Source organism: Myiozetetes cayanensis, unplaced genomic scaffold, assembly GCF_022539395.1.
Source record: "Myiozetetes cayanensis isolate MyiCay16 unplaced genomic scaffold, myiCay2020 scf4, whole genome shotgun sequence".
Lineage (NCBI taxonomy): Eukaryota > Metazoa > Chordata > Aves > Passeriformes > Tyrannidae > Myiozetetes > Myiozetetes cayanensis.
In genome coordinates this window covers 29494121-29521395 of record NW_026087631.1, presented here as the reverse complement: position 1 = coordinate 29521395, position 27275 = coordinate 29494121, and the positions used below count along the sequence as shown (strand labels likewise).

Below are 27275 nucleotides of genomic sequence, written 5' to 3'. Positions count from 1 at the left end.
AGTTGTTTGTATGAATATATCCTGCTCTCACTCACTGGGTGTATAGAAGTTCAACAAACACTTACAGAACTTTGCAATGTATTTGGAGATATCCTCACAGTATGGTTGTTTTAAACAAACTGCAAAATTGATTAACATTACACTTACATTTTACTGGGTTGAGAAAATTTTACTGTAACCTCCATATTTAAACTGTCTCCTGTGCTATTTTAAACCCATAAACAACCTTAATGGGGTCCATTGTTTCAAACTTTGTTTTGAACTTAAACATGTTTTTAACTATCACCTGCACACTACTGCAAAAAAAAAAATTTTAGTCAAAAACAGGCTGGTGAATAGCATTACATTTTTTAAGACAAGGAAACACTGAAACCAACCAATTCTCTCTTATTTTTCCACTTCTAGCTTCAGGAGCTTGTTGTGCCACTTTCTTCCTCACATTTGTACTGCAGACACACTGCTGGTTCTAATGGTTAGGGCTGATGTTTCAACAACCTAAACCAGCTGAAAAAAATCAAAAGGAACAGAATATTTAGTACTAAGTGCACCTGTTTTTCTATAAGCTACAAAGGTACAGTACTGTAAAGAAACACTGTAAATTGACAGCTTTTCCTCTACCACAAAACTAGCAAGCAACACATGAAATAACCACCTCCATCACATTTCTTGACATGATCAATTCAGTTTTTTTCCTGTCAAAGGAATACGGTCCCAAAGCTGCAACAACTGCTCCCCAACTTGTGGTTCGAGTTCCTGGAAATGAACAGGAAATTAGAGAAGTTACTCGCACTGCTACTACTGAACACACAGAAACTATTTACTACGAAATTATTATACAAGGTTGCTGGCAATTGCTTTCAAACTTCCTAAAGGAGCTTGTTCTTTTTGCTATCAAGACATACACCAGGAACTCCCAGCACCGCAGGGTTTTTTACTGGGGCTCAGCAGAGACAGAAACTTTCATTCACACTGTCTTACATGCTGTTTGCGGTGTTTTATTCACAGTAAGATGTCCATATACAAGAACAGATGCACCCTACACTTTGTACCTTCCACAGGTCACTCACTAACTAACTAAAGATCTTTATTTCCCATGTCATTTCAGTTTAATTCCATCAAGTGTGGTAGAGAATGTCAAAAGGCAGGTCACAGGAAATACAGTGGTTCTTGGTGGAATTATAGACATTAATATAATATTTTAACACTGCTGAGACTCTTTAGGTCTTAAGAGCCACTTAGAAGAGAAGCACTGTCAATTCCAACATGTGCTACATTCCTTTCCTTGTTTACTTATAGCATTCTCCCTTTACAACTGGAAAGGTTTTGAAAAAGTAGTGGGAAGATGATACAAAGAGTTTAGCTCTTGAATCATCAAGGAGGTGTTTGGGAAGAGACAGCGAGAACACAGAAACTGCCACAGAGAACTCTTGTGCCAGTTCTTTGGCTTTTTGTAATTGCATTTAGATTTAACAAATTGCAGAACTGTCCTGAGCTTTATTCTGCCTCAGAACTCTAGACTCTCTTCAAGCTTTACAGAAAACTCCAAGTCATAACTTATGAACACTTATTTGGGTGTGACAGACTATCTTGGGGAATGCATCTGCATCGAAGTAGGCACATATCTCCAGAACCAAAATGACCAACTAAAAAAAACAGCTTCTTTTTGGAAGTATCCACCTTTAAATCTTTTCTTTTTAAACATGTATGAAGAAAGAAACTTTTCATTTTATCAGACCATCTCCACTGCCTCAACAATAGTTCTGCATTAGCAGAAGGTAAAATGCACGCCAATGAAATGATTCAGATTAACACAAAGTGAGCACAGTTGAGATAAATGTCAAGGCTGAATAAGCTAAAAAACAATACACAGTTCTACCAAGTACAGATTTTAGAAGAGAGTAACATTACCTGACCATCTCTGCTTATTTGTACTTTCTTACTGTCATTCCAAGGGTTGAGCAAATGGTGTGCAAACTGAAAAGGAATGCTTTCTTTTCTGATCCACTCCACCTTAAAAACACCTCCGAAACCAGCAGATCCCCAGTCCTGACTTTTCTCACACCCAATCGCCGAACCCATTCTAGCAAAACCCTGCAACAAAAAATTGAAGTATGAAAGAACAGACATAATGAATTCAATAAATGACTGAAATTCACATGGAACTTTCAAATTAGTTTCATAGTGATTCACATGCTCTCCCTCCATGAAGCTGGGTCTTCTAAAATGTTTACATACAGAAGGTTAGAAGTATCTGTCTCCCAGTCAGTTTCTCACCATTACTTTTAAAGGTTTTTTAAGCTTCGTAACAGAGATTGAAGAGGTCTCGTAAAATCATTTGAAGCACAAGGAACCAAGATGAATGTTCCACTACAGAACAGTCCATTAGCTATTCCTTGCTGGTTGTAGATATTTTTTGCAGAAATCCATTTGCTCCTTCCCATGTTCCCTCTACATTAACAAACATTCACACAGAATTGAGTGAGTGTTGCTGTTCTTCAAAGAAGGAAGTCAAAGCTGTTTTGATTTCCTTCTTCAATGGAGCAGAACAAAATTCCAAGACAAGTAATTGAAAGAAAATGAAAGAAATCCCAATCCAAGATTGCACCTAACTTATTTAAGGACACTTTTAAGTAACTTTTAAGAATAGTTTATATATAAGGAAGTAAGTTGAACTGAGTTTGGCTGAGTTTGGCTGCCTCTACAACACAGCTAACCTGCAACTTTGCATTACCAGGCCAAGCCTTTGACTTCAAACTGGCCACAAATTTGACAAGAAGTTATTGACAAATAACTCGCTAAACCTGAAGTCAAGATACAGCTCTGGAACAATCATGGCCAGCTTCCTAACATTTACAAATGACACTTCAGGCAAAAATAAATTTTAAAATTTGAAATAAAGGCATTTCTTGGCTTTAGAAAGCTACGACCTGACTGTAACTGCTTGTTCATTCACAATATTTATTTTGGTATGCAAAGAGTAGCAATTCCCTGCTTTGTTACAGGTTTTTTTTTGGGGGGGGGGATTGTTTGTTTTAAAGGATTAGTGGGTATAAACATTATTCTGACTCATGATGCTTGGAGGCAATTCAGTCAGCCTTTGAGGGACAAACTGAATTAATTAAAAAGGTATATTTCAGAGAAGAAAGAAGTACTCTTTCTTCAGCAACCAGAGAGATTTAAACACTGCTCTACTTATCAGAAGGTCAGAGGTCATAAGCAAAAATCCTCCACACTACACACAGTAATTTGCTGCACTCTCCCAAACCATCAACCACAGCTAATATTTAGTATTAGCTTAGGACTCACCTGAAAGCATCCAGACCCTTGAACAGAAAATATTAAGTAAACCACGTTGCTCTCCCAAAAGGCTCCGTTCAGTTTTCGTTCATTACTTGGTGTAGTGGACCATATACCCTTCTGCTGAGAAATATCAATGTTTTGCAAGTTGCTACTTTTCATTATAAAGTAGCGAACTGGCATGTTTTGTCTTGGCGAAGGAGATTTGGAACCCTGGAAAAATTAAACTAAATTAATACAATAAAATAAACCAGGCTTTAGTTCTAAAGTTTTACACATATGAAGACAGAATCCCTTGACTGCACTCCTCCCCTAGATTCTACAAGAGACATAGGATCTATTAAGTGGTCCTGTCTGAATTGGCTTCAAAATGTATTTCACATCTCTTTGTCATTTTTTTAAGCACTTTTCAAAATAGTAATTCAGCCGTGAGGGGCAACAAACAAGTAGGGTAGTACAGGCCTAAACAGTCTAGTGATTAATTACAATTCATAGAGTCAGACACACTTTCAGATGACACGAAATTACCCATCCTAGACTGCAGCCTACAGCACACTACTTGAATTTCCAACTTCAAGAAACATGCTTTCAGCCCTTCACACTGGTTGCATTTCAAAGCTGAAAGACTTAAGAGGAATTACTAAATCCTCCAAGAGTCCATGGAGTTTCCTCTCAATGATCTGTTTAATATTACTGCAGTTTACTATTCAAGTATACAGGGAGAATTATGCCAATAACCTTACTAAAAATATGTGCTTTGTTAAAATAAGGATCATTAAAAAAACCCACACAATCCTAATAAGGCAGATAACACAAAGCTTAAAAAGAATCAGTATCAAGTTATTACATAATTACATTTTTTTATCAGTATTATGCTATTACATAAACAGAGGAAGGTAGAATCCAAAAACTTCAGAAACGCATGTAAAATATACTAACTCAGATGGAAAAACAATAATAAACCTTCACTGTTTATTAGAACAACTTTTTAAAAAATAATTTGATTTTTTCTATTTTATCTAAGCAGTCTGCAAAGAGTAATATTTTTCTGTATTCAACTAGTGTAACAAGGATATTTAGTCTAGTTTTTATGTTCCAGCAGGAAGTATTATGCAGCTGTCATAAATGAAAAGCTAAGTTAGGTTCTTAATTAATCAATAAAATACCTGATAGTTGGAGAAAGATATCAGAAAGAAATTCTATTAGTTTTGAAGAGCAGGGTAACATGTTCATGAGAACTCTACCTTTCCAGATATTGGAGAAGAAGGACTAGCACAAGGGCTGGGATAGCTGCTGCTGTCTGCAGGCTTCACTGACGACTGAGCTGACCTGTCGTCTGAAGATCGTTTGGAGTGCAAAATGTCTTTCTCTTTGTACTTCTTTGGCTGGTGAAGTGTGGGAGGTGTAGGTTTCACTGAAACTCTAAAAAGTAAAGGTAGATACAGGGCATACCACGAGATTCACAAGTGGTCCTAGAACAATTTGCATCTACATATCAGCCTACTACATGACCACACATACTACAGTAATTCCAAAACCCACTAAACAGTAACTAAAAAACCCATACTGTTCATGTATTGCTTTTGAATGCTACGGTTAAACCTCTTCTGCTACTTCTCAAAGATCACAATTCATGAATGCTGTTCCTGAGTGCTCTCTCAAACAGCAGGCACATATATGTGAAATAATTTTCAGTGAAAAATCACAACTACAACACAGCACAGGACAGTATCAAACCTTTCAACTCTATTTCTACTGTTTCTACCTTCCTATTACTAACAGAAATTCAAGTGATGCTTTTATAGATAAATACATTGCAACCTACAGTCTATAGAAGACCATCTTACTTTTCAGCATTAGAGGAGTCAGAGAATTCAGTTTCTGCTGAGCCTTTTTTGCTGTTGGTTGACCTCCATGCAGATGCCAGAGGAAGCTCTTCACAAGTCACAGGCCTTGGTCTCTGACCAATTCCTGAAGGCTGCTGCAAACCTGAAGACTGTTCCTCAGCACTCAAAACAGCTGTAATTGCTCTTACAGTTGTTTCATCAACTTGAGACCATGGTTTAGAAGGAGCTCGCATGCGACGCAGGAATAAACTGTGCCACTTCTGTCTGAGCTGCAAGAGCATTCCAGCGGCCTGCAAAGAACGTCAATTCTGTTAAGAGACTAATAAAAGTTAGACCAGACAGGTAATGAAACTCTAAGTCTCTCCTATCAGGCAGCATCTGGTATTCTAATGGGAACAAACTGAAAGGCAAGACTAAGGTCTTGGGGAGAGGGAGTAATCTCACATTTAAACTAAGCTGTTAAGCTACTTTTCTTTCCTGGGATGCAAGGTAAGTTTTGAAACATTTCATTTAGCTCTGTACTAAACTTAACACTGTAAGTGCAAAACCCACAAAATTTTTTTTCTCACTCTAAAATTTTATCTTTTTAAAATAACCCTAATCTTTTCATGCTTTATGCCCTTCCTCTCAATTCAGGCTGTATTCATGCACACCTCATTCATACCTGAGGGAAAAGAGCTCTGTGTGATGTATTTTTCTTACAGAGACTTCTGCTCAAATGAGATTACTAAATCTAGAAGACTCAAGTCTAATTCCCATTTCATCATAAATGCTTCCATCATAATAGAATTTTAAAAATCACGCTTCTGGACACGTCTACAAGAGACAGTATTGTTATTAGTCCTGCAAAGTCCAAGTGTTTCATAACCCATAAACTACTCTACCTCCTGCCACAGCTCCTGAATGACCTAGAGACTTCTGTTTCAAAGAGCTAGGCAACTATTTCAGCTATGTAATTAATTCTTATTTTTCTCTTGGCTTATAGGTGCAAGAATTGGGAGTTATGGGTGGTAGGTTATGAAACCTCACAACTTAGATGGTGAATACGTGAACTCATGCAATAGACTACTCTGGGCAAACGGGGATTGAGCCCCAATTTATTTCTTGACAAGCTCATGAAGTAAAGGTTAAATCACAGAGCACCTTGTTCAAGACACCCAAATGGACAGCCACTCTTACAGGAAATTCTTGGTTAATCAAATGTCACAAAAATCTTCTTAGGTTGGTATGACATAAATATCCTTCTACATGAAATGAGCACAGCAGTGATACAATACTTACTTCAGGGTCCAGTTTGAGATGGAGCCATTCATCCAGCTTCAGTAGTGCCAAGTTAGCAATTGTTTTGTCCTCCATCTCACTATCACTGCTGTCATTAGATACCCCACCCCCTGAATTAAATATAAAAGTGCATTAACATTTCTATACTATTTCCACTTACTTACTTACAAAAAACTGAGCACTACTGTATTACCAGCAATAAACTATTTTTCCTTCTAAAATTTACTTTAAAATGTAAACATGTGTAGAACCATTTTTTATTTTCTGCAAATACACCCCAGTGAAAAGTCTCTTCTCCAGTCAGCAGAACTCAAGCAGCCAGACCTGCTGAGGGCTCTACTTTGTAAACACCTGTACTGATGGGATCTGTCTCCACTCATGTACCTTCATCAGTGAAACTGTTTGTAAAAACACACATGGCTCTCTTTCCTAGTAAAACAGTAGATTTAAAGACCAATTAAGAAAAAATAAATTACATATATATATGGCTATTTACTAGGAACTCTTATTTTCTTGAAAGTGTAATTCAATCAGCATGAACACTATTTTAAGATTAACAGAAGTAACTTGGACTCTGATACAAACTATGAGAACTGGCAGCAGGATAGATAATTTTTGCTTCTATTCCTATAGCACTCGATTTAAATACAAAAAAAAAAGAAATTTCTAGATATTCTTTATTCCTTATAGTTAACACTATAGCTAATTGACATTAAAAGTTATCAATAGAAAATTATCTTGAAAATGCATGTGTCAGCTGGAAGCAATATGACTATTTACCACATTGATTGGTTCTAAATTACTCTGGTTTAAAGTCTCAAATAAACTAGTCTGCAGAAAAAAAACATATATACTACACTTTTCAGTACTAGTATTATCATTAGACATTTTGGTTGTATTCTTTATTTCCCTACAAATTCTACTTTAACTTCTGAGACTCCAGAACTGTGTCAGTGTAATTTATGGATATGAACCTATACGGATTCCCAAAAGTGAGACATTTGTTACAAAGCCTATAAACTATTCTTGAACAGCTGCAAGAACTGTAACTCTGTTTTTTTCAGAATTAACCAATATATATAATAAATACTCTAGAAAAATAAGCTTTCTGCATCATATACCAATGGAAACATTCCAACTCCAGATTCCAGTGTACCTCGGAAGGATGATGATGCCTGCAAGGCATTACTTGGCAACCTAGCTGGTCCACAGAAGAGTGACACAGTGACAGGTGTTACAACAGAGCAGCATCTGATGTTTGCTATCTTGTGAGCTCTCGTCACTTCATCATATATAAGCCAGTCTGTCGGGAGTGCCTGAATGGCTGCAGCTTGTCCATTGGCTAGGGGAATCTATGCAAGAACAGATAACAATAGCCTATTTTACCCTCTATGTCTAATTTAAATTAACGTATTTGGTTTTTTATCCAGAGAAGCTGTGGATGTCTCAACCCTGGAAGTGTCAAGGCCAGGTTGTATGGGGCTTGGAGCATCCTGGTCTAGTGGAAGGTGTCTCTGCCCATGGCAAGGGGTTTCGAATTAGACGATCTTTGAGGTCCCTTCTAACTCAAACCATTCTATGATTCTATATCTGTGTAGAAATAATATTTTATATAAACACACACAAATAAAAAAGCATGAGAGAATTCAAGCAGACTCACAAATTTTCCTACCACCATGAAATGAAATATTTTGCTTTAAAAAAGGATCTTTATAAAAGAAATGTTTAAGAGCAGAACTTCTTCCTGCTATTACAAGCAGGGATCATTACATCTTGAAACTAGTTTTATAACTAGGGGGTTTTATTTTACCATTTTGTCTTGTTCCATCAAGAGGAAGGACTAATTGAAACAATGGAAAAATAAACAAACTTCCCTTTATCCTAACTACTGGCAGAAAAAATATTTTCTAAAAGTGCAGTTGTAATGCACATGCTGCACATGCACTGACAACTATGACGAGACATTTCTAAAGCATTTGATAATAGTGCTCTTTTTCGTGAACTATAAATTCAAAGTGATTGTACCTTTTTATACTGAGGCTGACTAAGAACAGAAGTAGGATGAAATCGCACTTTCTTCTCCTTTGGTTCAGTCAAAACCAGGCTTTCTCTGTCTACATGAACAAGATTGGGATACATCCCGGCCACCAAGGCAGCTTTAATTACAGCCCAGTTCTCAGAGTTAGTATTAACATCTCTAATATCAGCTCCTCCTCTGGCTCTAACAAAACCTGAAGAAAGAAAAGGACAAAAGTGTGCCATGTTTGCTTGTATTTAATATTTACCATTTCGCCTCTCACAAGGAATTTGAAAATAAATTGAAAGGAACTGCAAACTGATGCATTTTTCACCACTGCCAACCTTAACAGCACCCAGGAGAAACCACGGGGGATTTTATACTAACATAGAATACAATTAACTTTGTACAATACAAAGACACTTCCCATGGAAATAATTTTCTAAAATGTAAAAATCCAAGGAAATGAATCTCACACTGAAAGCCACTGGCATGTGGAACAACTATCGTTCTTTCAGTTATATCAGCTGTTCCCCAGCCACACTTTCTCACATTCACCACACCCTGCATGAAGGTGTACTGGTCTGTTTCAAATTAAGTAAGGAAAACTACATCAGTGAGCACCATTCGCGTTACAATTTCTTTACTCTTGACTTCAAAACTATGTCAAAATTTTTTCCAAGCTATTTACCTGAGGCTCTGAGTTGGCCAAGCAACTGTGTTCTCATTCCTACGATGATTTCCATCGTGGCTTGAGACAGGAAGTTCTTTTCACAAAAGGCTCTCTCCCAGCCATCACTGCGTGCCTTCTGCCATGCCTGAAAAGAATATTTTTTTATATTTGCATACTAATTAGATTAGTTAAAATTTTAAAATGCATTTTTTAAAAAATTACATTTATGTCAATAAAATGAAGGCAAAAGCCATTCTGAAAGTATACGTATCAAACCAGATTTTTTCTGTTTACGTATTACATTCTCTTTACCCATTCCCTACACTAATATATAGTCAGCATTATCTGAAGTTATATTTTAAGACCATTATGTTAGTTTAAAGATCACTTAGTAGTTAGTATTAAGATCACTATTTTAAGTCATCAGCGTAGCGGGATATAAAGAGACACATTGTTGGAACATTCAGAATTAAACAAGATTTGAAAATATCAACAAAAGATATGACAAAAGGTGTTCTTTCACAAATTTATGAGTACAGTATACAGGAGTTTATTCTCAAAGGACTTAATCATAGTCCATCATACATCCAACTTGACTGGGACATCCTCTGCTTGCATGGGTGATCTATTGTGATTATTACTCTTTCTGAAATGAAGTAATACCTGGAAAGCCCTGAGAAGGGCCATGTGGTCGCTGAAGGTCCCTGCAGCAAAGCGTTTCCTGCAGAGCATGGCTGCACGCTTCTGAGAGGCCAGAGTGGGCAGCACAAAAGGGTCCTGACAGGCCAGAGCACAGGCAATGGTAAGAACAGGGTCCAGGCACTTCAAAACAACTGCATACAACACCATTTTACCAAGGTGTGGCTCTACTGGTAATTCAGTGAGATGATAACCAAGTTCAGTGAGATCTTCCCAAGGGTCCATGGCATCTATTGTCTGTTTAAAAGACAAAAAAACATAAAAAAGGAGAAGGGGACAAAATTAATTTACAATGAAAGCAGAAAGGATGTGAATACTGGACATTAACTAGAACTGCTCCCAAGCAATAAAAAAGCAAGTCAAACTTGAAAGTTTGAGGCCAGATTTTAAAACATTCTCTTCTGTTAACATGGAAAAACACATTCCCACACACAAAATAAAAACACACAATAAACAAAATTTCAAAACATTCTTCAGTAACTAAGCAACAGTTGCAGTACAAACCTAAGTCAGTAAAATATGTTGCCAAATCACAAACAGGGAATCAAATACAATTCCTATCTAAATCTATTCCTTTTCTCTGACCTTAAGCATGTGCACAGCACTTCTCACAACTACAGCAGGTGGAGGATCAGGAGCTTTCATAAGGAAGTCTACAATTGGACAATTAAGTGGAGCCAGCAGTTTTGTGTATAAACAAATCTCCTGAAAGTTAAAAAGCAGAATAAAAAAAGGTCATTAAGATTTGGAGGAAAACAAACCAAGCACACACTTTTAAAAAATGAATAGTATGGTTTGATGAAAATACATTTTTTTTAAGTTATAATTTCTAACTCAACATGCACCTGAAGTGGCATTCTTAGAAGCTCTGGAGTCTGAAATTCCAACATCTTCTGAAATCGGAGCCTGCTGAAGAGACGAAAACAGACTCCAGGTTGACAGCGCCCAGCCCTTCAAAGTAAAATAAGAGAAGTTGTAAAAATTAGCATTTTGTTTTAAAAATAAAACCAACCAGCCAAAAACCAACACACACACATAAATATAGGTTGGAAAAGTAGTAAGCAGTTCTATGAAAAAGATGATGTTAAGTGGAGTCCCACACAAGGTGAGAGTTTTCCAATACGTGGATTGTTTTTTGATAGTATGGAAACTTATTGTAATTTTAACCCAACAAAAACAAGGCCTATCTAAGTAAAGTGAGGTAGGTTTTTTCTGCTAACCTAAGACCAATCCAAATCTAAACTCTCCTTTGCTATAAGGAACATTGTAAACTTTATGTCTTACTCTTCACATCCCCTAAACAGTTAGAAGATTGAACAGCTGGTGAGTGAAGGGACAGAGACAGCAAATGCTCACATTCACGCTATAATTACCTACAGCTTAATGCCAATACCATGTCACTAAACAGGCATTTGTTTCTACTTTATAAATAAACTTCTCAGCCCTCACCCACAGTGTTGGGAAGAACATGATCATGACCAATAGTTTGGAGAAGGGGAATAAGAAATCACTGCTTCATGTCTCTTCTAATAAAGGAATGATGGGGCATCAATTACAAACTAGCAGAGGGCAGTTCTCTGCCCACAGACAAGTTGTGAAACACTATTGTACACTGTGGCTGCTGGTGCTACACGGGAGAAATAGGAAGTAGATAAAGTTCATGGAATGAAAACAACTTAGACGTAATCTAAGTTTTGGGAAATTCCTGAGCATCACTTCTCTACAGCTTGGGAAATGACTCCAAGAAAATAATTTTTCTGTAGAGAATGAGTGTTGGCCATTGTCCAACACAATACTGAACCAGGTTATAAACGTTACCCAGTGTGGCTACTATTATATTGTGTACTTTATTTTCAACATACAGGACAGTGGATATCTGTAAGATAAAAACTGGTATGAAGCATTTATTACCTGCCTTTTCTCTGGATAGCACTGGCTTTCGAAATCCATGCTGTTTTTAGCATTGCAACATGACTCAGTGCATCAAAAGACCTCTATAAAAGCAAAGTAAGGAACGTAAAACCAAGACTGAATAGGGTACATGTAATAAAAGTTACTAGTGATTTACATTATCAACAGAAGCTTTCTAGAAAATATAAAATTATAATAATAAGCATCATCAGCTTCTGGCATAAAGGTATGTTCTGAAGTTCTTAGTTTCAAGTAAACTTCTGATTCTATTTACTTCACAGTATCTTTATATGACACAGTTTTCTAAATTAAAGTTTTCTAGTCAATAGATAATTCTCAGATACAGATTGTGGTTTGAGTTATCACAAACCAAGCAAAAACATATTATTACACTCAAAAAAGTTTTCTTCTTTGTCTCACTTGGAAATTACATCTTTATTTTTCTACATTCGATGCAAAATTATAGAAAAAGTTATATGCAGAACTTCAGAAATTTGGTGTATAGGTATATCCTATGAAATCCAATTTTCAAAGCCATATACAAGGTCTTAAACTGCCTCATTATTTTCTCTCACTCTTCTTGAACAAGTAATTTGGAAACGGGCATTCAACACATCAAAACCAATGCTTAAAATCCTCATGGATTAAACCTGGGCTTCATACAACAGCAGGACAAAGGGAATTCCCAGTGTTCTCTAAGCCTCAGGAAGATGGAGATGTGAAGTGATGGACTTGTTTTAAAATTCAAACAGAAATACTAAATTAAAAAAAAAAAAAAAAAAAGGCAATATAGCAATTTACAGTCACTTTTACAGGGTTTTAAACAGCTATTGACAGTATTTGTCATAAAACAAATGGATGTCAAAACTTCTCAGTGAGCTTTGTTTCTTGACCTGCACTAGCTCTCAGCCTACTGTAAAAAATCAGTTCTTCAATATGTACCTATTATGTATTTTAGAACAACACTAGGAAGTTTACTTCCCAAAGAAAGTTTAAGGCAATCATACCTCTTTCACCTTGCCTGAGTCAATAACAAATACAACATCATTGACTGTTATGCTGGTTTCTGCAATATTAGTAGAAAGAATCTGCAATAAAATGAAAAAAATTCAGAAGTATAGTAGCTGTAAAACCAAAGACAAAACAGATCACTCTCAACATCTGACAAAGTCCTCTGATACTTGCTATTTTGCGGATGCCAGAAGGTGGACTTTCAAGCACTTTCTTCTGATCCAAAGTCTGCACACTTGAATGAAGCATGAAAACTTGGTATCTAATGCAAGACAAAGACCACATTTTAAGGAACTTTAAAAGAAGCAATAAAAACCTCAACACAGCCACATAAAGTAAAGGTTCTACCTGTGAGCATTATCAGCAAACCTCCTGTCATCAAAAACAATACGATCCCTCAGACTCACTATCTCATCATATCCAGGAAGAAATATTAAAATTGCTCCTAAAAAAGAAATGGGTTTGCAGAGTTAAACAGAAAATTCACTTCAGATATATGTCAGTGCCATGTAGATTAGCACCTCAAAGGTTTTAATTATTTGGGATTTCTTTCATTAGAAGCTGAATGCACAGTAGTTCTTTGGGAGTGAGTGTATATACCTACCTGCATCACAACCATGGCAGATGTTATAAAGTAAGTGCATAATCAGATCCAGATCCACTTTTTCATCATCAAAACTGTGATGATAAGCTGACAACAGCTCTCTGTCCTCTGCACTAAGGTCATTACCACTCATTTGGACCAGGGAACTTTCATCCAGATTTCCAAACCCAAATGAAGCACTAAAAGAGAAAAACATACAGACTGGAGTCAAGGTTGTTTCCTTTGGGTTTGCATTCAGGCATCAGCTCTAACTTAGGTCAAGACCAACATGACCACTCATCTCAAATTTTAATATTAAAGTGCAGCAGAACAGCATATGTACAATACTATTATTGTTCACTAATTGAAGTGTACTCCAACAAAACATGCAACTTCAATTTTTAGCGTTAACTTGAATCTTCTTATACTTCACTGAAACATAGCCACAAGCAAATGTGACAGAACTCGAAGTACTTGTTTATCTGCTAAAGGAAAAATATATAAAAGACATGCATTTTCCAAAGATTTCCCTCTATCAGAAACTACACTGAGAGAAATTGTAATAATATGGATCTCTACAAAACAATAACAAAACTGTGATAACTTTAAGTTAAACAAAAAACAATTTTTAAATGACCTAGTGTACACGTTACTCCTATAAAGTTTCTTTAATATGGCTACTGCGTATCAACAATATACATGTAAAAATACAAAACAGATTTGTTTCCAAAACAAGTATATGAAATTAAAATGGTACCTGGTATAGAATCAACATCTCTGCGTATTAATTAAGTTACTATGATCACATCCTGCCCACCATGATAGGAATGTCCATATCAAGGCGATAAAAGCTAGTACTCCTATGGCACTATAACTGTATTTATCTTAGGAGTTGTGCAAACATAATCACTATGATTCTGAGTACAAACAAACATCTTTTTTTTTCTTTTTTAATAATTGTGTTTTTTAAATATTCCTATTCTTAAAAAAAAAAACTTGCTATTTAGGCTAGATTTTAAGGAAGACAAAACATGAATTTCTCTTCAACACATTATACAACTCTTTCAGCAAAGCAGTTATAGCTTACCTGTAGGATTCCAACAGGTCAACAACCTCTGTCTGTCCAAAGCGCCTAGCCCAGTCAACAGCCATCCTAAAAGAGTTGCAGAAAAACCCTTGCTGGATTTCTCACTTCAAAAGATGCACATGAATAGCATATTATATTAGGAGACAACTGATACCATATTTTTGTATCAATTTCTGTATTGTAATCAATGCTGTTATTGCTGGATCCACAACTTCCTGTTTTGAAGTGCATATATAGGTGTAACAGCCTTTCCAATTTTAAATAACTGCAGTTCTTTACCACAAAACAATGCCAGTTTTAAACAGAAGTACATGCAAACATGCTCAATGAAATGAGGAGAAAGAATGTGCCATTCCTTCAAAAAGCACACATCAGTGCACACAGATCAGCCATGCCTTTCTGCAGTGCCTTTAAGTTATCCCAGGCATTTTTCAACAAAATGTGGGAAAATATTGGGCTATTTCATGTTTTACAGAAGGTTCCCTCCTCACAATGCAGTTCACTGTTTCACTTTTTAAACTGCATTCCTTCTCCAGCCTTGCAAGTGATAGTGCCAAATATGAGACCACTGGAATCCTAATTCTTATCTTTCCACAGTACAGTTCTTTACTAATACTTCCCCATTTATATGAAGACACAATCCATGGCCACAAAACTAGCGTATTTATGGGTTCACAAATATTTTTACATGATCAATCCAACATATATACAGACATAACACAAAGATCTTCTGATTTAGATAACTTTCTGAAAATAAGAATCACCAAATATTTGGGGTCCAATTCAATCAACACAGTGAAAAAGATCACAGTTTTTCTTCTAAACCATGTCTTAAATCAGACACATAAAAACCAAGTGTATAGCCCATAATGGAGACCATGTAATTAAGAATTCAATTTAGAATTTACAGAAAACAATGCAACGAACAGAAGTCAGAAGCTCACTAATAGGCTGTCAAAACCTATTCATGCTTTTGGTAAATTAGAAAATTCTACGACATCTAAACTAATTTTTTTTCTCGCGTCTGTATTGACAAATAAATCTATCTTTTGGTTTATCTGTTTGTTATTACCAGCCATTGGATGATTTGCAGTGGATACTTGCTCCCATACTGATCAGCTGTTCCACTTGACTCAAAAAGCCTCTCCCTGAAGCAATCATTAGAGCAGTCGCACTGGTTTCACTATGCCTGTAATCAACTGAGAAGTAAAAAAAAAACCAATCAGCAAACCCAACAGAAATGTTATTTTTTCATCTAAATGTAGTACAAATACTATCTTTAACATTCAGCCCAAAGAGAATTTATTTCCTCGCTTCATCCCTGCAGTGTGTGTGTATTAAACACTATTTTAGAAACGTAACTTTTATCAATCCTTCAAAACAAGTACAGCAACAAATCACTAAATGATTCATTAATTCTGCCAGCCCTATTCATTTTTTTCAATAGGCATCAGAATGCAAAGGTGTCAACATTTGAACTTGCAGACAAAAGCAGGCACAGAAATTGAAATAAATTCGTGGTTGCTTTTTTCTGATGTAATTAAGGTGAGAAACCTACCGCTGACGTTTTCAGTTAAAATGAGATGAAACACCTGAGCAAAGGAGTCAATATCTTTGTGCAACCAGATGTCAGAAAGACAAGAATCCATTTCTTTTACTAGCCACGGTTCAAGGCAATTCACATCTTTTTCAGTCTGAAGATAAGAAACAGCATTGAAAGATTAATCTCTTCCAAAAGCTGTCTTTATTCCCCTGTATCACCCACAAAGAATTTGAATGGTTAGTTTTCCAAGTAACAATCAGGAATTCAGCACTCAGACATCAATGAAAGCATTTATTTTATCCCATGCAAGTACTTCAGGTTAAGTGTCAGCTGAGCCACTTGAGTTGAGGAAAAGTTATGTACTACCATTATAACTGAAAAGCAAACTTCAGCTAGAGTAGTTAATTCTAATAAAATACTCTTTAAAATATGTTAATATCCTCTGTAATATCTCTACAAATAAAATTAATATCTTTAATAGTAGTATCTTTAAAAACCAGATTATAAATGGTTAGTAATGTAACACAGATGCAAAAACTACTTCAATAAAAGGAAAAACTTACCAGTTGATTAAAAACTGTGTCACCACCATCATCCAACACATGATACTCTTCAGTTGCCCTTGGGACAGATTTTTGTCTCTGAGGTTTCAGTTTGCCAGTATTTTCCTGAGCAGAACACCACTCGGTGAGAGTGTTTTTCTGTTTCTCTTCTAGAATACATAAAGTATTTAGGAAAAAATGTGAATGTCCTTGTAATTACCCCTTTTTTTTCTGTTAAATAAACAGTTCTATCAGGTAACAGCTTTACCTATCCTACCTCTTTGAGAAAGCTGCTACCAATTCCACGAGTAATGGTACACACAGAGCACCACTGCAAGCATACAGTGTAAGCCTAACACTCTAAGCCTCCAGTATTCCAATATACTGCATTCAAATAAGCTTCCTAAGTTACTATCTTCTACACAATCTCAGCCCAGATTTTTCTTCAGAAGTGAAATACCAAGGAGAAGTTATACAACTCCTCCATGCAACAATTGATTTTTTTGGGGGTGGAATTTTTTTTTTAATAGGAATTTTAACAGAAAACCATCCTATTACCTGTTCAATCAATGAGACTCATTTCCAACCCTTATAAGTCTCCTTACCTTGCTGCTTCTCTTTTTTGTACTTGACCATCTCTTTATTTGTATACCCAGTGCTTCGTAAAATGTCCTCCAGAAACATCTCTTTAACTTCAAAAGGTCTTTCTTGGACTGAAAGTATAATTAGATTAATTTAATTAATATGATTAAATTTCATTTATTTAATATAATTAAATAAAATATTAGAAATTTCTTAGATTCATTTACAATACTAATTTTAAAAAATCCTTTTCATAGACACAAAATGTGGATTAAACATTATTAGGGCCTCATTTAAGGAAAAATCTTATAAGAGTATCCTCACTGAAGCTTATTTTCTTAAAATTATTGGGCCACAAACATTTCAAAAGGGAAATGTCAGCTGAATACCTTGTTTCTCATTAACCTCTCCAATTCCACTAGGTCTTATAGCAAGAGATGCTCATTAGATTGATAGTTATTACCTGTAATTTTATCAAAATCAGTAAAAGAAAATAACCATTTTTATCTAAGGTTTCAGAATATTCACTACTAAAGCCTGCCACCTGGATTACAAAACACAAGAGCAATTAATAGGCTTTAGTGCAAAATTCCACAGACTGTTATCTTTGTATTGAACTACTTTCATAAGAGGTATATGAGGAGATGGAGTTCTCTCAATTTCCTCAACTAATTCAGTCAAATTTGGTTTTCTTTACAGAATATTTCCTGACAAATGAGACATCCCAATGGCCTTTAGCTCTTAATAATTTATCCTGATTTCTTTTTCATCATGACTGTTTTCTAGACCTTATTTGTGGACATTAAAGAATGCTTTTCATGTGAAGAATTAAAATCTCTAGATTTTAATTTCTTGTCCCTTAGCAGACATGCCACAGTTGAATTTAGACTCAGGACTCTACTTCACAAAGAACAAGCCACAATTCACATACTTTTAAAAGCTGTCATGGAGGAATTCTTCCAACACTGATCACACAACTCAGTGTCCTACACGAATCCACAACTAAAAAATGGTGGTTTCTGTGGTCAGGATTTTTTCAGTTACATTGCTGAAGAAGAACCAAACCTTTTTCATTATATTAACAGCCAAATTATTCTAAACACTCTTCTTTTAATTTTTATATTCTCAAAAAATGGAAAAATAATCAATTGTAATTAGCGCATTAAGTTTAGTATAACAGTGTAACTACTGGAGAGACTGCCATCAGAATTTCCAAAACAAACACACTGGTCTAAAAGAATAGGAAGCGGCAAAAAGAGTAAACTGAAAGCCACACAACAATTACAACTGAGGCTTCCCCTTGCAAAACAAAAATTTGGAAAACACTGAAATCATGCGTAATTTCCAGATTCCTGCCTCCAAAAAGCTTCAAGCCTTATTTTACTGGGCAGAAACTTAGAACTGGGAACTAAACACTTCTATCTACAAAAAGAAGAAATATTTCTTTCTCACATTCACTAAAATAATGATTTGTAGACAAGACTCCAAAAAAGTGATCCCACCCATCTCCTAAAACTTAATATTCTTTAAAAATGGCTGACATGAGTCAGTCTATTTGATTGACAAATAAAGGACTTCTCCTAAAGTTTCTTTTCAAAACACATTATATTTGGACATCATTGTTGAAAAAGGAAGAGGACTGCAAGGTGCTAAGGAGGTGACCCACGCAGAAAACCTGCAAGTCAGGAGAGTGGGAAAGTGAAAACAAACCCACAAAAAAACCCACATCTCCCACACACTCTACCTATACTAACGATCAGTTAAATGAAATTAAAACAGCAATAATGATAATTTTTCTTTGCATCTGAATGTAACCTAACTGCAGGTTTCTGACTCTGAACATAAATTAACAGAAATTGCACATCTTTCCTGAATATTTATCTAGATGAACTGCTAGGACTTTCCTTTAAAATCAAGAACCATGTCATTAAAAATGGAACCCCAATTTGCCTAGGACTGTATTTCTGAAGTGAACACATACAGTTATCTGTGTTTTATCCAGTAATCACTAACAATGTCTATGAGGCCTGAAGAACTAGAACCTACTGGAATATATTAATATATAACACACTGTTGTAGATCCTAGGGCCTATGTCACCACAGAGACCAGCACTTTAGCAACCTTTTCCTGCTTCTTGAATTGAACATGAAGGGGGGCAGGACACACCTCCATTTATAGAACTCAATGATGAGAGTACTTCTTCTCTCTGAATTAAGTGGAAATAGTTAAGAAATAAGGAAAATGAAATACACAAAGAACAAGTATTGCTGTAACTCTCAGTGTATTCATCATGTGGCTTTACTCAGACTAGTCTGCTACAGTTTAGTAAGATCTATGAGTCTTAGGGCAGGTCTACTTGGATTTAAGAGTTAAGATATATACTTACTGTGTATGACGGGACAACTTCCAAAATACCTAATAAAAAGATTTGCATCTAGAGCAGCACTAGAAATAATTAATCTTAAGCTATTCTGGTTTTGCAATACATCTCTCAGTTTTATTAACAAGAAGTCACTGAATCTATCCCTCTCATGTACTTCATCCTATAACAAAAGGGAAAAAAAAACAACCAAAACCAACAGATAAACATCACATATTCAAGAACGTAGCTTCTGACAAACAGGAACTTCTTTAAAAAAACTAACATACATAATTAGTGTGACATTACAGAGGCACAAAAATGTGTAGGTCTAGTCTAACTAAGGATTTTTTTAAAAAAAGGAAAAGTGTATTTCAAAAGCTTTTATAAAGGTATCAGAGCAGAGCACACAGCAATGCACAAGTCAAATACACCTTAACTTCAGAGGTCAAAATGAATGCCAGAAACGTACCTAATTCTTGTATTTGAACCTCACTGTCAAGAATATGCCATAAACCACAAATCCTACAAATATTATTTTAATGAATTCTCATTTCACAACTAATGAGCATTTAAAGAAATATATGATAACACACAGAAAAAAAAGATAGCCTGCTTAGATAGTCATGCAAAAAGCTTATCATCAATTAAGGCACATGATAATCATCTTTGTCATTCTTCTGTTTCCTTTTATATTATGAAACAGGGACTCAAATGCAAGATCTGTAAAGTTGGGAATGTATGAGTCATTCTCATGGGATTTTTTCACTTCGATAAAAAAGAAGGCATGTAAAATTACCATGATTTTTCTGTCTTCAGCAGTGGAGAATTTAATACTGTGGTAAACATTCTGATTCCACTGACTTACCAAGTTCCACAATAGGAATATTCACACAGTCATAAAGGAGTACACTTCTAGCAGATAATCTGCTAGAAAATAGACTGCACATTACCTTGAAACCATATGGCAAAAAAATGGACTGCAAACCTGGTATTGCTAAAAAAAATACACGACAACAGAAATTTGGACATGCTCACATTGAACCACATCTATATAAGCCTCCCTCAGGCTTTTCTGTTGACAGAGGAAGTGCAAAAAAATTTAGATGTCTGTCATCCCAAACCACATCGTAATTCCACAATTAATTATTGGCATGAACCTAAATAAGATACTTTTACAGGAGGAAACAAAACACACAAAAAAGCGCCAAAACATGCATGCTACAATAAAGAATCAGTAAGTCCTTGAAACCAATTCAGATTCTACCACACAAGAACACCTAAGATGCTCAAAAAATTGATAGAAAAATGAGGACCTCATCTTCCAATAAGCAAGTAACATATACTGCTCCACCCCACATGGAAGACAGTAGGGTCCTTACCACAATAACATGTGTCACAGTTGACAAGGTGCTGTCTCCTGCCATCAGCGTGCGAAGCAGCATGTCATTAGTGCAAAACGTTACCAGTGTCTTTGGAGAAACCCTATGAACAGTTCAGAAAGACAACTCAGGTTTTCTGCACCACTTAAAGGTTGCTAGCTTTCCACAGCTTGAAAACTGAAGGGCTGAAGAGCTGTTCACCTAAGAGGAATTACAAATCTCTCACCAAAGAATTCATGCAGACCACTCATTTATAAACTATGCCTATTCCAAGACATTTCCTAAGGATTCTCCAAAACTTCAGACAATGGATTAATTGAAAAACTGAAATTCAAATTTTAATAAACAAATAAGTAAAACAGAACCTTAAAAACTTCTCCACGTCTTTCCATTTACTAGAAAATCAAATGTGAACTGCTTTGGAAAAACCGATTCCAGTTTTTCAACACACACTTGGATATAACCAAGCCTACATGTGGTGGTCTGACGCCAGCTGGATGCAACCAAAGACACTCTACCCTCATCTCCTCAGCTGGGCAGGGGAGAGAAAATACAGTGAAAGACTCACGGGGTCAAGACAAGGACAAGGAGACACCAGTAACCAACTGCGGTCATGGGCAAAAAGGACTCAGCTTCGGAAAATTAGTTTAGTTTATAACCAATTAAATCAGAACAGAATAATGAGAAATAGAACCAAATCTTACAACACCTTCCCCCCATCTCTTCTTTCTTCACAAGCCTTCTTCACTCCCAGTTTGCTCTGCCTCCTGTCCCCAAAAGACACAAGAGCACAGGGAATGGGGGCTGCATTCAGTTCATCACATGCTGTCTCTGCTGCTCCTTCCTCCTCATGGGGAGGTCTCACACTCTTTGCCTGTGCCAGCATGGGATCCCTCCCATGGAAGATAGTCCTCCATGAGCCCTTCACCCATGGTAGTTAGCTGTGCCAGTAAAACCAGCAATTGTCACTAATTTCTCCAGTACTGCAATCCTAAAGGAATTGAAAACTTCCTTTGTGCTGTACTCAACAGCTCTTTTCTGGAAGACATGAGCTCAGTGGATGTCATTCCATACTTCTTGCCTTTCTTTCCAGGTTTGGAATTAATCCCTCCTTTCGAAAATTCTCCTACAGACTGAATTCATACATATTAAATTCAAGGAACTCATACTAGACAGGAATGCTCTACTTTCTCCTTACATCTCTACCCTTCTCTCTTCTTCAACAGCCTCTGAGAAATAGTCATTACTAACAGTTAATAAAACTTTAAAAATTAGACTTCTGTGTTACTGTAAACACCTCTGAACACCTCCACTCCAGATTTTTTTTTTTTTGCTCAGAATGGAAATAATGTCTTATTTCCCTTTTAGTCTTTCTCTAGAGAGTAAATTTATTGATTCTTCTTAAGCTGGATTTTCCACGCTGCTTCCAGTAATTCTTCCATTTTAATCTGATTTACACTTTGCTTTCATCTGCCAGCACAGTACTTCCACTCAGTAATCATTCACCTCATTTGCAATTTATCTTTAGTAGCTCTTTTAAGCCCTTAATAGCCTTGTGAGATTTCATATGCATATTCAAACTCATAACTTGGTTTTACTGCTGAAGTGCACTAATTTTCACTGGTTATGTATTATCGTCACCCATGTAAACCACATAACCAGCTATTTTTTTTTACCTTCTGCCATGTTCTTCTCACTCATATCCCAGCTGCTGCTCCTTCCTGAAAATCCCACTAGATACACAGTTCAAAGAATGTAAAACCCTAAACAATCTTCAGTCTTCAATCTATTCCCGCTCTGCTTTAAGAACAAATTCATCAGGTGACATAGAAATCTCTGTTATATCACTTCATGCTTTAAACACAAGAGCTGAAAGAGTAAATTTAACCCAAACTAGATTGGTAAACAATGCTCAACATCATCACTCACTTTCCAATTTTGTTGGTTTTCTGTTTATGTCCCTGTGTTTGTCTTCATACCTACCTTCAAAACTTGCAGAACTTGTGGATTCTCATGTTAGAAATAGAGGGTGTGAAAAAGAGCAGAAACAAAGAGGAAAGTGTAGACCTGATTTGAAAATAAGATAAGGATCTAGACACACACACTCTCCCTAGAAGAATCAGTGGAAAGCATTTGCAATTCAATTCTATAAGACAAATTACTACACAAAACTGCGAAATATAGGAACAAAACTGTCCTTTTCATTCTTCATTCATTACCTGCAATAACACGTCCCACCTATACTTTACACATGTAGATTTTACTAGGTTGTATCCCAAATATACTGTAGTTTAAATCTATACAAGGCTTACAATACCAACGCAAGATCAACTAAGAGATACCCTTTGTACCTGCTCTCCAGTCGGATCTGATAACCAATTGTCTGGCCAATCTTTTCTCTTCTTTCTGCTGCCACTCTTTCAGCTGCAGCAACAGCTGCCAAACGTCTTGGCTGAGTGCAAAATACACGACACGGGGTTCCATTTTTGTAACAGTCATCAAGAATAAACTGAGGGATCTGTAAAGAAGCGGTTCAAATTTATTTTTTAGTTTGAGAAAGTCATAGCTTTTTTACCATGGTGAAACAATTTAACTGCACCTCAGTATTACACAGGTTGCAAAGGGATTCACAACAGGATTATCACTGCAAATGTACCTGAAAGGGTAGAAAGGTAGTAAAAATAAATTTCTGATTTTAAGTACAATCTTTTAAAAAAAAAAAACAAACAAGTTGAAGCATCTTTCTCCTTCTTCAGAGTAATATATAAAACAGGCCCTGCAGGTAATCTTTCATTTTAACACAAAAATATACTACTTGGATACTAAGAATAGAACTAGCTTCAGAAGAAAAAGAAGTATACAAAACTCACAGCCACTATCACTTCAATTTTTTGTATTATTTTAATGAAAAAATGATATCTATCAGAAAATTGTTCAGAACCATTTATGTTTTTAGCATGTATCTGCTGGCTTAGTATTTAAAAAGAAAGTGAATTGAAACACAAGATTTTTGATTATATAGGAAAACAAAACTTTAAAACTAGCATAAAGAAATCCCTTATTGCAAATATTACAAAATTGGCATTAATTTCGTATAAATACTGTTATCTTTTTTATTTCATTAAAGAAACATACTTGAGTAGTTTTTCCTGATCCAGTCTCTCCAATAATCAAAACAATTTTATTGTCCTTTATTATTTTGACAATTTCCTCCTGTTTTTCAAAAACTGGTAATGACTGCCTGAAGGAATCAAACTCTGATTCCCCTCTTTTCACTGGAACCTGGGGGATACCATCATTAAGTCGTCCACTTGTCTTGTTCACTTCTTTGTTGTCTGTGAAGAGAATGGAAGGTGACTAAAACTCTGCTTAAAAATTCTACTTAAAAATTAACATTCCTGACTTCATATGCATTCCTGTGGGTAAAGTGTCAAACCCATTACACATCCAGAAGTCATATTCATAGCAAAATGTCCTGTGATGGCGCTTGAAATAAATATTTTTCAAATGAGTTACTGCATTCATAAATATTTTGAACAAAAAATGGACCTTCCCAAAGCATTTCTTCAAGTCAAAAAGGTTTCAAAAACCAAAAAGAGAAACTCAACCATGGAAAAGCAGCCTGGCATATTTTCTTAGCTGTTTTATCTGCATACACATTCACATCTGCAGTTTGCCTACAAATATCCACTACAGAATTAAACCTTTAAACTATTCTAAGCATGTCTTCTGACAAAAACTTTACTGTGATTCATATATCTTATTTCACATCCTCCCTGGTCTTTCATGACCTCCTTTCAGTCAGTCTTACATAACCTAGTAATCTAGTCCAAGATTAGTCTTCAATCACACCAGTGAATCATGCTGTACCTAGAGCACTGTGTGATGTATTAGAAAGCAATGCGTAAGTAGCCAAAGAACCTGCACATCTTCTGAGGAGGCTACTTCAAATTCAGCATCACAAATGCTATTCCGCAACTCCTTGACAATTATTTTCCAAAATAATGAAAAGCTTACTGTAAAACTCAATTATACACATTTAACGTGATTAACAGATTCATATAGTAAATTGCAAGCTTTGTCTTACCAAGACAAACGCAGACCAATACATTATGAGAACCAAAAATGCATTAGAGAAAGATAAATTTTACACTGTTCATTAGTTTATGCCTGACATTCCTAAGGAATTGTATTTCAGTACATTTATTATACCTCCCCTCCATTCAATAAACAATCCTATCAAAGAACTGAAACAACTGGAGAAATAGCAAAGGAAGCACTTAAAGCATCAGAAATCAGAAACATTCAATGAAACACATGAAGGTTTGCACGGAGAAACAAAACTCTTACACTCAAAACTGTTAAACCAATAAAGTTGTTTGAAGCATTGTTTAAAAAAACCCAAACAACCAACACATATCAGAAGTCTGTCTTCCCGTGAACTCTTCTCTATTCTAGAAATCAAAAAGTCTGGACAGTAGTCCCTTAGGGACCAAATCTATTTTATAAGATGAAGAAACATAAAATAAAATTTTTGTTTTATCAAGAACATGAATTTCTATATGCGAAACAAACAACCCCATTTTCTCATAAGGATATTCTGACACAGAGTCACAGTAACACCTGACTCTTCAACCTCACGGCATGGAACTTGTAAGAACCTACATTTCAGAAATGTATTTCCAAAAAGATTTGGCTCAAAGAATCTAAATTAACACAGTACAAGCTAGACATCACAAAGTGGGTGATATGACTGCCCAAGTTCCTCACACCACCAGTTATAAAAGACCTCATTTTAACCATTAAAAGAAAATTAAGGTGTTTGTTTAGAGAGAAGGGTGTCAGGACAAGCAAGAAGACAGAACAGAAAGGTATTTGTTTAGTACTTGGGTTGTAAGTTGTTTTTTCAAGTGCTGTTGATTGACAAGTCTGTATCAGAAAACACACAGACCATACCAGATTCAACAGCACATGCGTTTCCTCGCTCTGTCTTTGGCAGAAGTTCCGTGCGTTCTTTATTCGTGACAGGAAAACTCTGAATTAAACTCCGAACTGCCTGTTTTGTACGGAGAGCCAAGTCACAAGTCATTATTGCATGTGTTAGTTCTGATACATCCTTCTTCCTTACAGTCAGGTATCGATTTGCTCCTTTTCTGGGAGGAGAAAAAAAATAAAAAAGTATTTTATTAATAAACAACCTAGCCTAGGTTAATTCTTATCTGTCAAGGTATGAGGCTCTATGCAAAACCTTTGGAAAAAACAGAGCAGATCATGGTGAGAAGACTTTTTTATGGAATTACGAAATCCACAACACAGTATAGACACAAGCTATCCAAATTAGCAAGTCAGAAGTTTTTCTAAGTAGGAAAGCACAAAGATACTTATTTTTATGCTGACTTTTAAAACATTTTCCTCTAGTAGTATTCCATGCAACAATGCAGAGCTTGCTGGAAACACGGATCATTTTAACACTAGTCATGAAATTCCGTAAATGTGCACCAAAAAAAAAAAAAAAATTGCTACTCCAACTTACCCTTTACTTTTAGATACCAGTCCAAGAGACTGACAGAGCTGGTGAACAAATGCTCTTTCAGTACTAGTGAAACTAGAAGGAAATTCCATCTCTAGAATAATTAAAAAAAAAAAAAAAATAAAAATGCATCAGGCAGTATTGTTGACATATTATCTTGATGTTACGGAATCAGAGGACCGTGAGGGTTAGAAGAGATCTCTAGAGATCACACGGTCCAACCCTCTTGCCAAAGCGGGGTCACCTGGAGCACATGACACAGGAACATGTCCAGATAGGTGCAGAACGTCTCCAGAAAGACATTCGGCCCTTTCTGCTACCCTCAGTGGAAAGAGCTTCTCCCTCGTGTTGAGACAGAATTCCTTGTTTTACTTTACGGCTACTGCTTCTTGCTGGGCACCACTTAGAAGAGTCTAGGACCATCCTCTTGGCACCCGCCTTTGAGATATTTACATGTATTAATGAGATCCCCTGACAGTTTTCTCTTTTCCAGACTAAACAGGCACAGCTCCCACATCTGTCTTTCCATGAGATGCTCCAAACCCCTCATCATCTTTGTTGCCCTCCACTGGACCCTCTGCAGGAGCTCCTGGTCCCTCTTGGTACTGCAGAGTGCAGAACTGGACGGAATGCTCCAGACGTGCTTCCCCAGGCCCGAGAACCGGGGCAGGGTCCCCTCCCTCCCTGGAACTCCTGGCAGTGCCCTTCCCGAAGCCGCGCCACGTGTTCCCGGGCCGGGCTGTGCAGCGCACCCGCCTCCTCCCCGCTGCGGAACCGCTCCAGGGCGAGCTGCACCGCCATCTCCACCTCCTCGTCCACGCGGACGTCCCTCAGACCCTCGCCCCGGGCCCGCACCGCGCCCGCCGCCGCAGCCGAGGCCCCCGCGGCCCCGCCGAGCTGTCGCCGCGGCACCCTCCTGTGTCGCGACAT

At 36.5% G+C, this 27275-nt stretch overlaps 1 protein-coding gene across 1 annotated transcript; it reads right to left on the bottom strand.

Moving 5' to 3' along the window:
• YTHDC2 (YTH N6-methyladenosine RNA binding protein C2) lies at positions 1-27275 on the bottom strand. The gene is made up of 30 exons (XM_050328341.1): positions 27098-27275; positions 26349-26439; positions 25772-25968; positions 23951-24150; positions 23167-23333; positions 20816-20918; positions 19461-19617; positions 17097-17204; positions 16513-16661; positions 15965-16100; positions 15479-15605; positions 14407-14472; positions 13341-13519; positions 13085-13181; positions 12911-12998; positions 12733-12813; positions 11726-11808; positions 10660-10765; positions 10400-10519; positions 9779-10051; positions 9134-9260; positions 8451-8656; positions 7582-7777; positions 6426-6535; positions 5145-5434; positions 4542-4719; positions 3307-3510; positions 1909-2091; positions 653-753; positions 1-504 (listed from the first exon to the last, which is right to left on the bottom strand). The coding sequence occupies exons 1-29, from the start codon at positions 27273-27275 to the stop codon at positions 676-678; spliced, it is 4278 nt and encodes a 1425-aa protein (XP_050184298.1). The 3' UTR covers positions 1-504; positions 653-675.

Bases quoted from the DNA above. Each gene is read 5' to 3' on its own strand.
- YTHDC2 (XM_050328341.1), bottom strand. From the start codon at position 27,275: ATGTCGCGACACAGGAGGGTGCCGCGGCGACAGCTCGGCGGGGCCGCG. The intron at 19,618-20,815 runs GTAAGGACCCTA...CTTTTGTTATAG, and splicing joins CTGTGACACATGTTATTGTG to GATGAAGTACATGAGAGGGA. The intron at 15,606-15,964 runs GTAGGTTTCTCA...TTTACTTCTCAG, and splicing joins TTTAACTGAAAACGTCAGCG to TTGATTACAGGCATAGTGAA.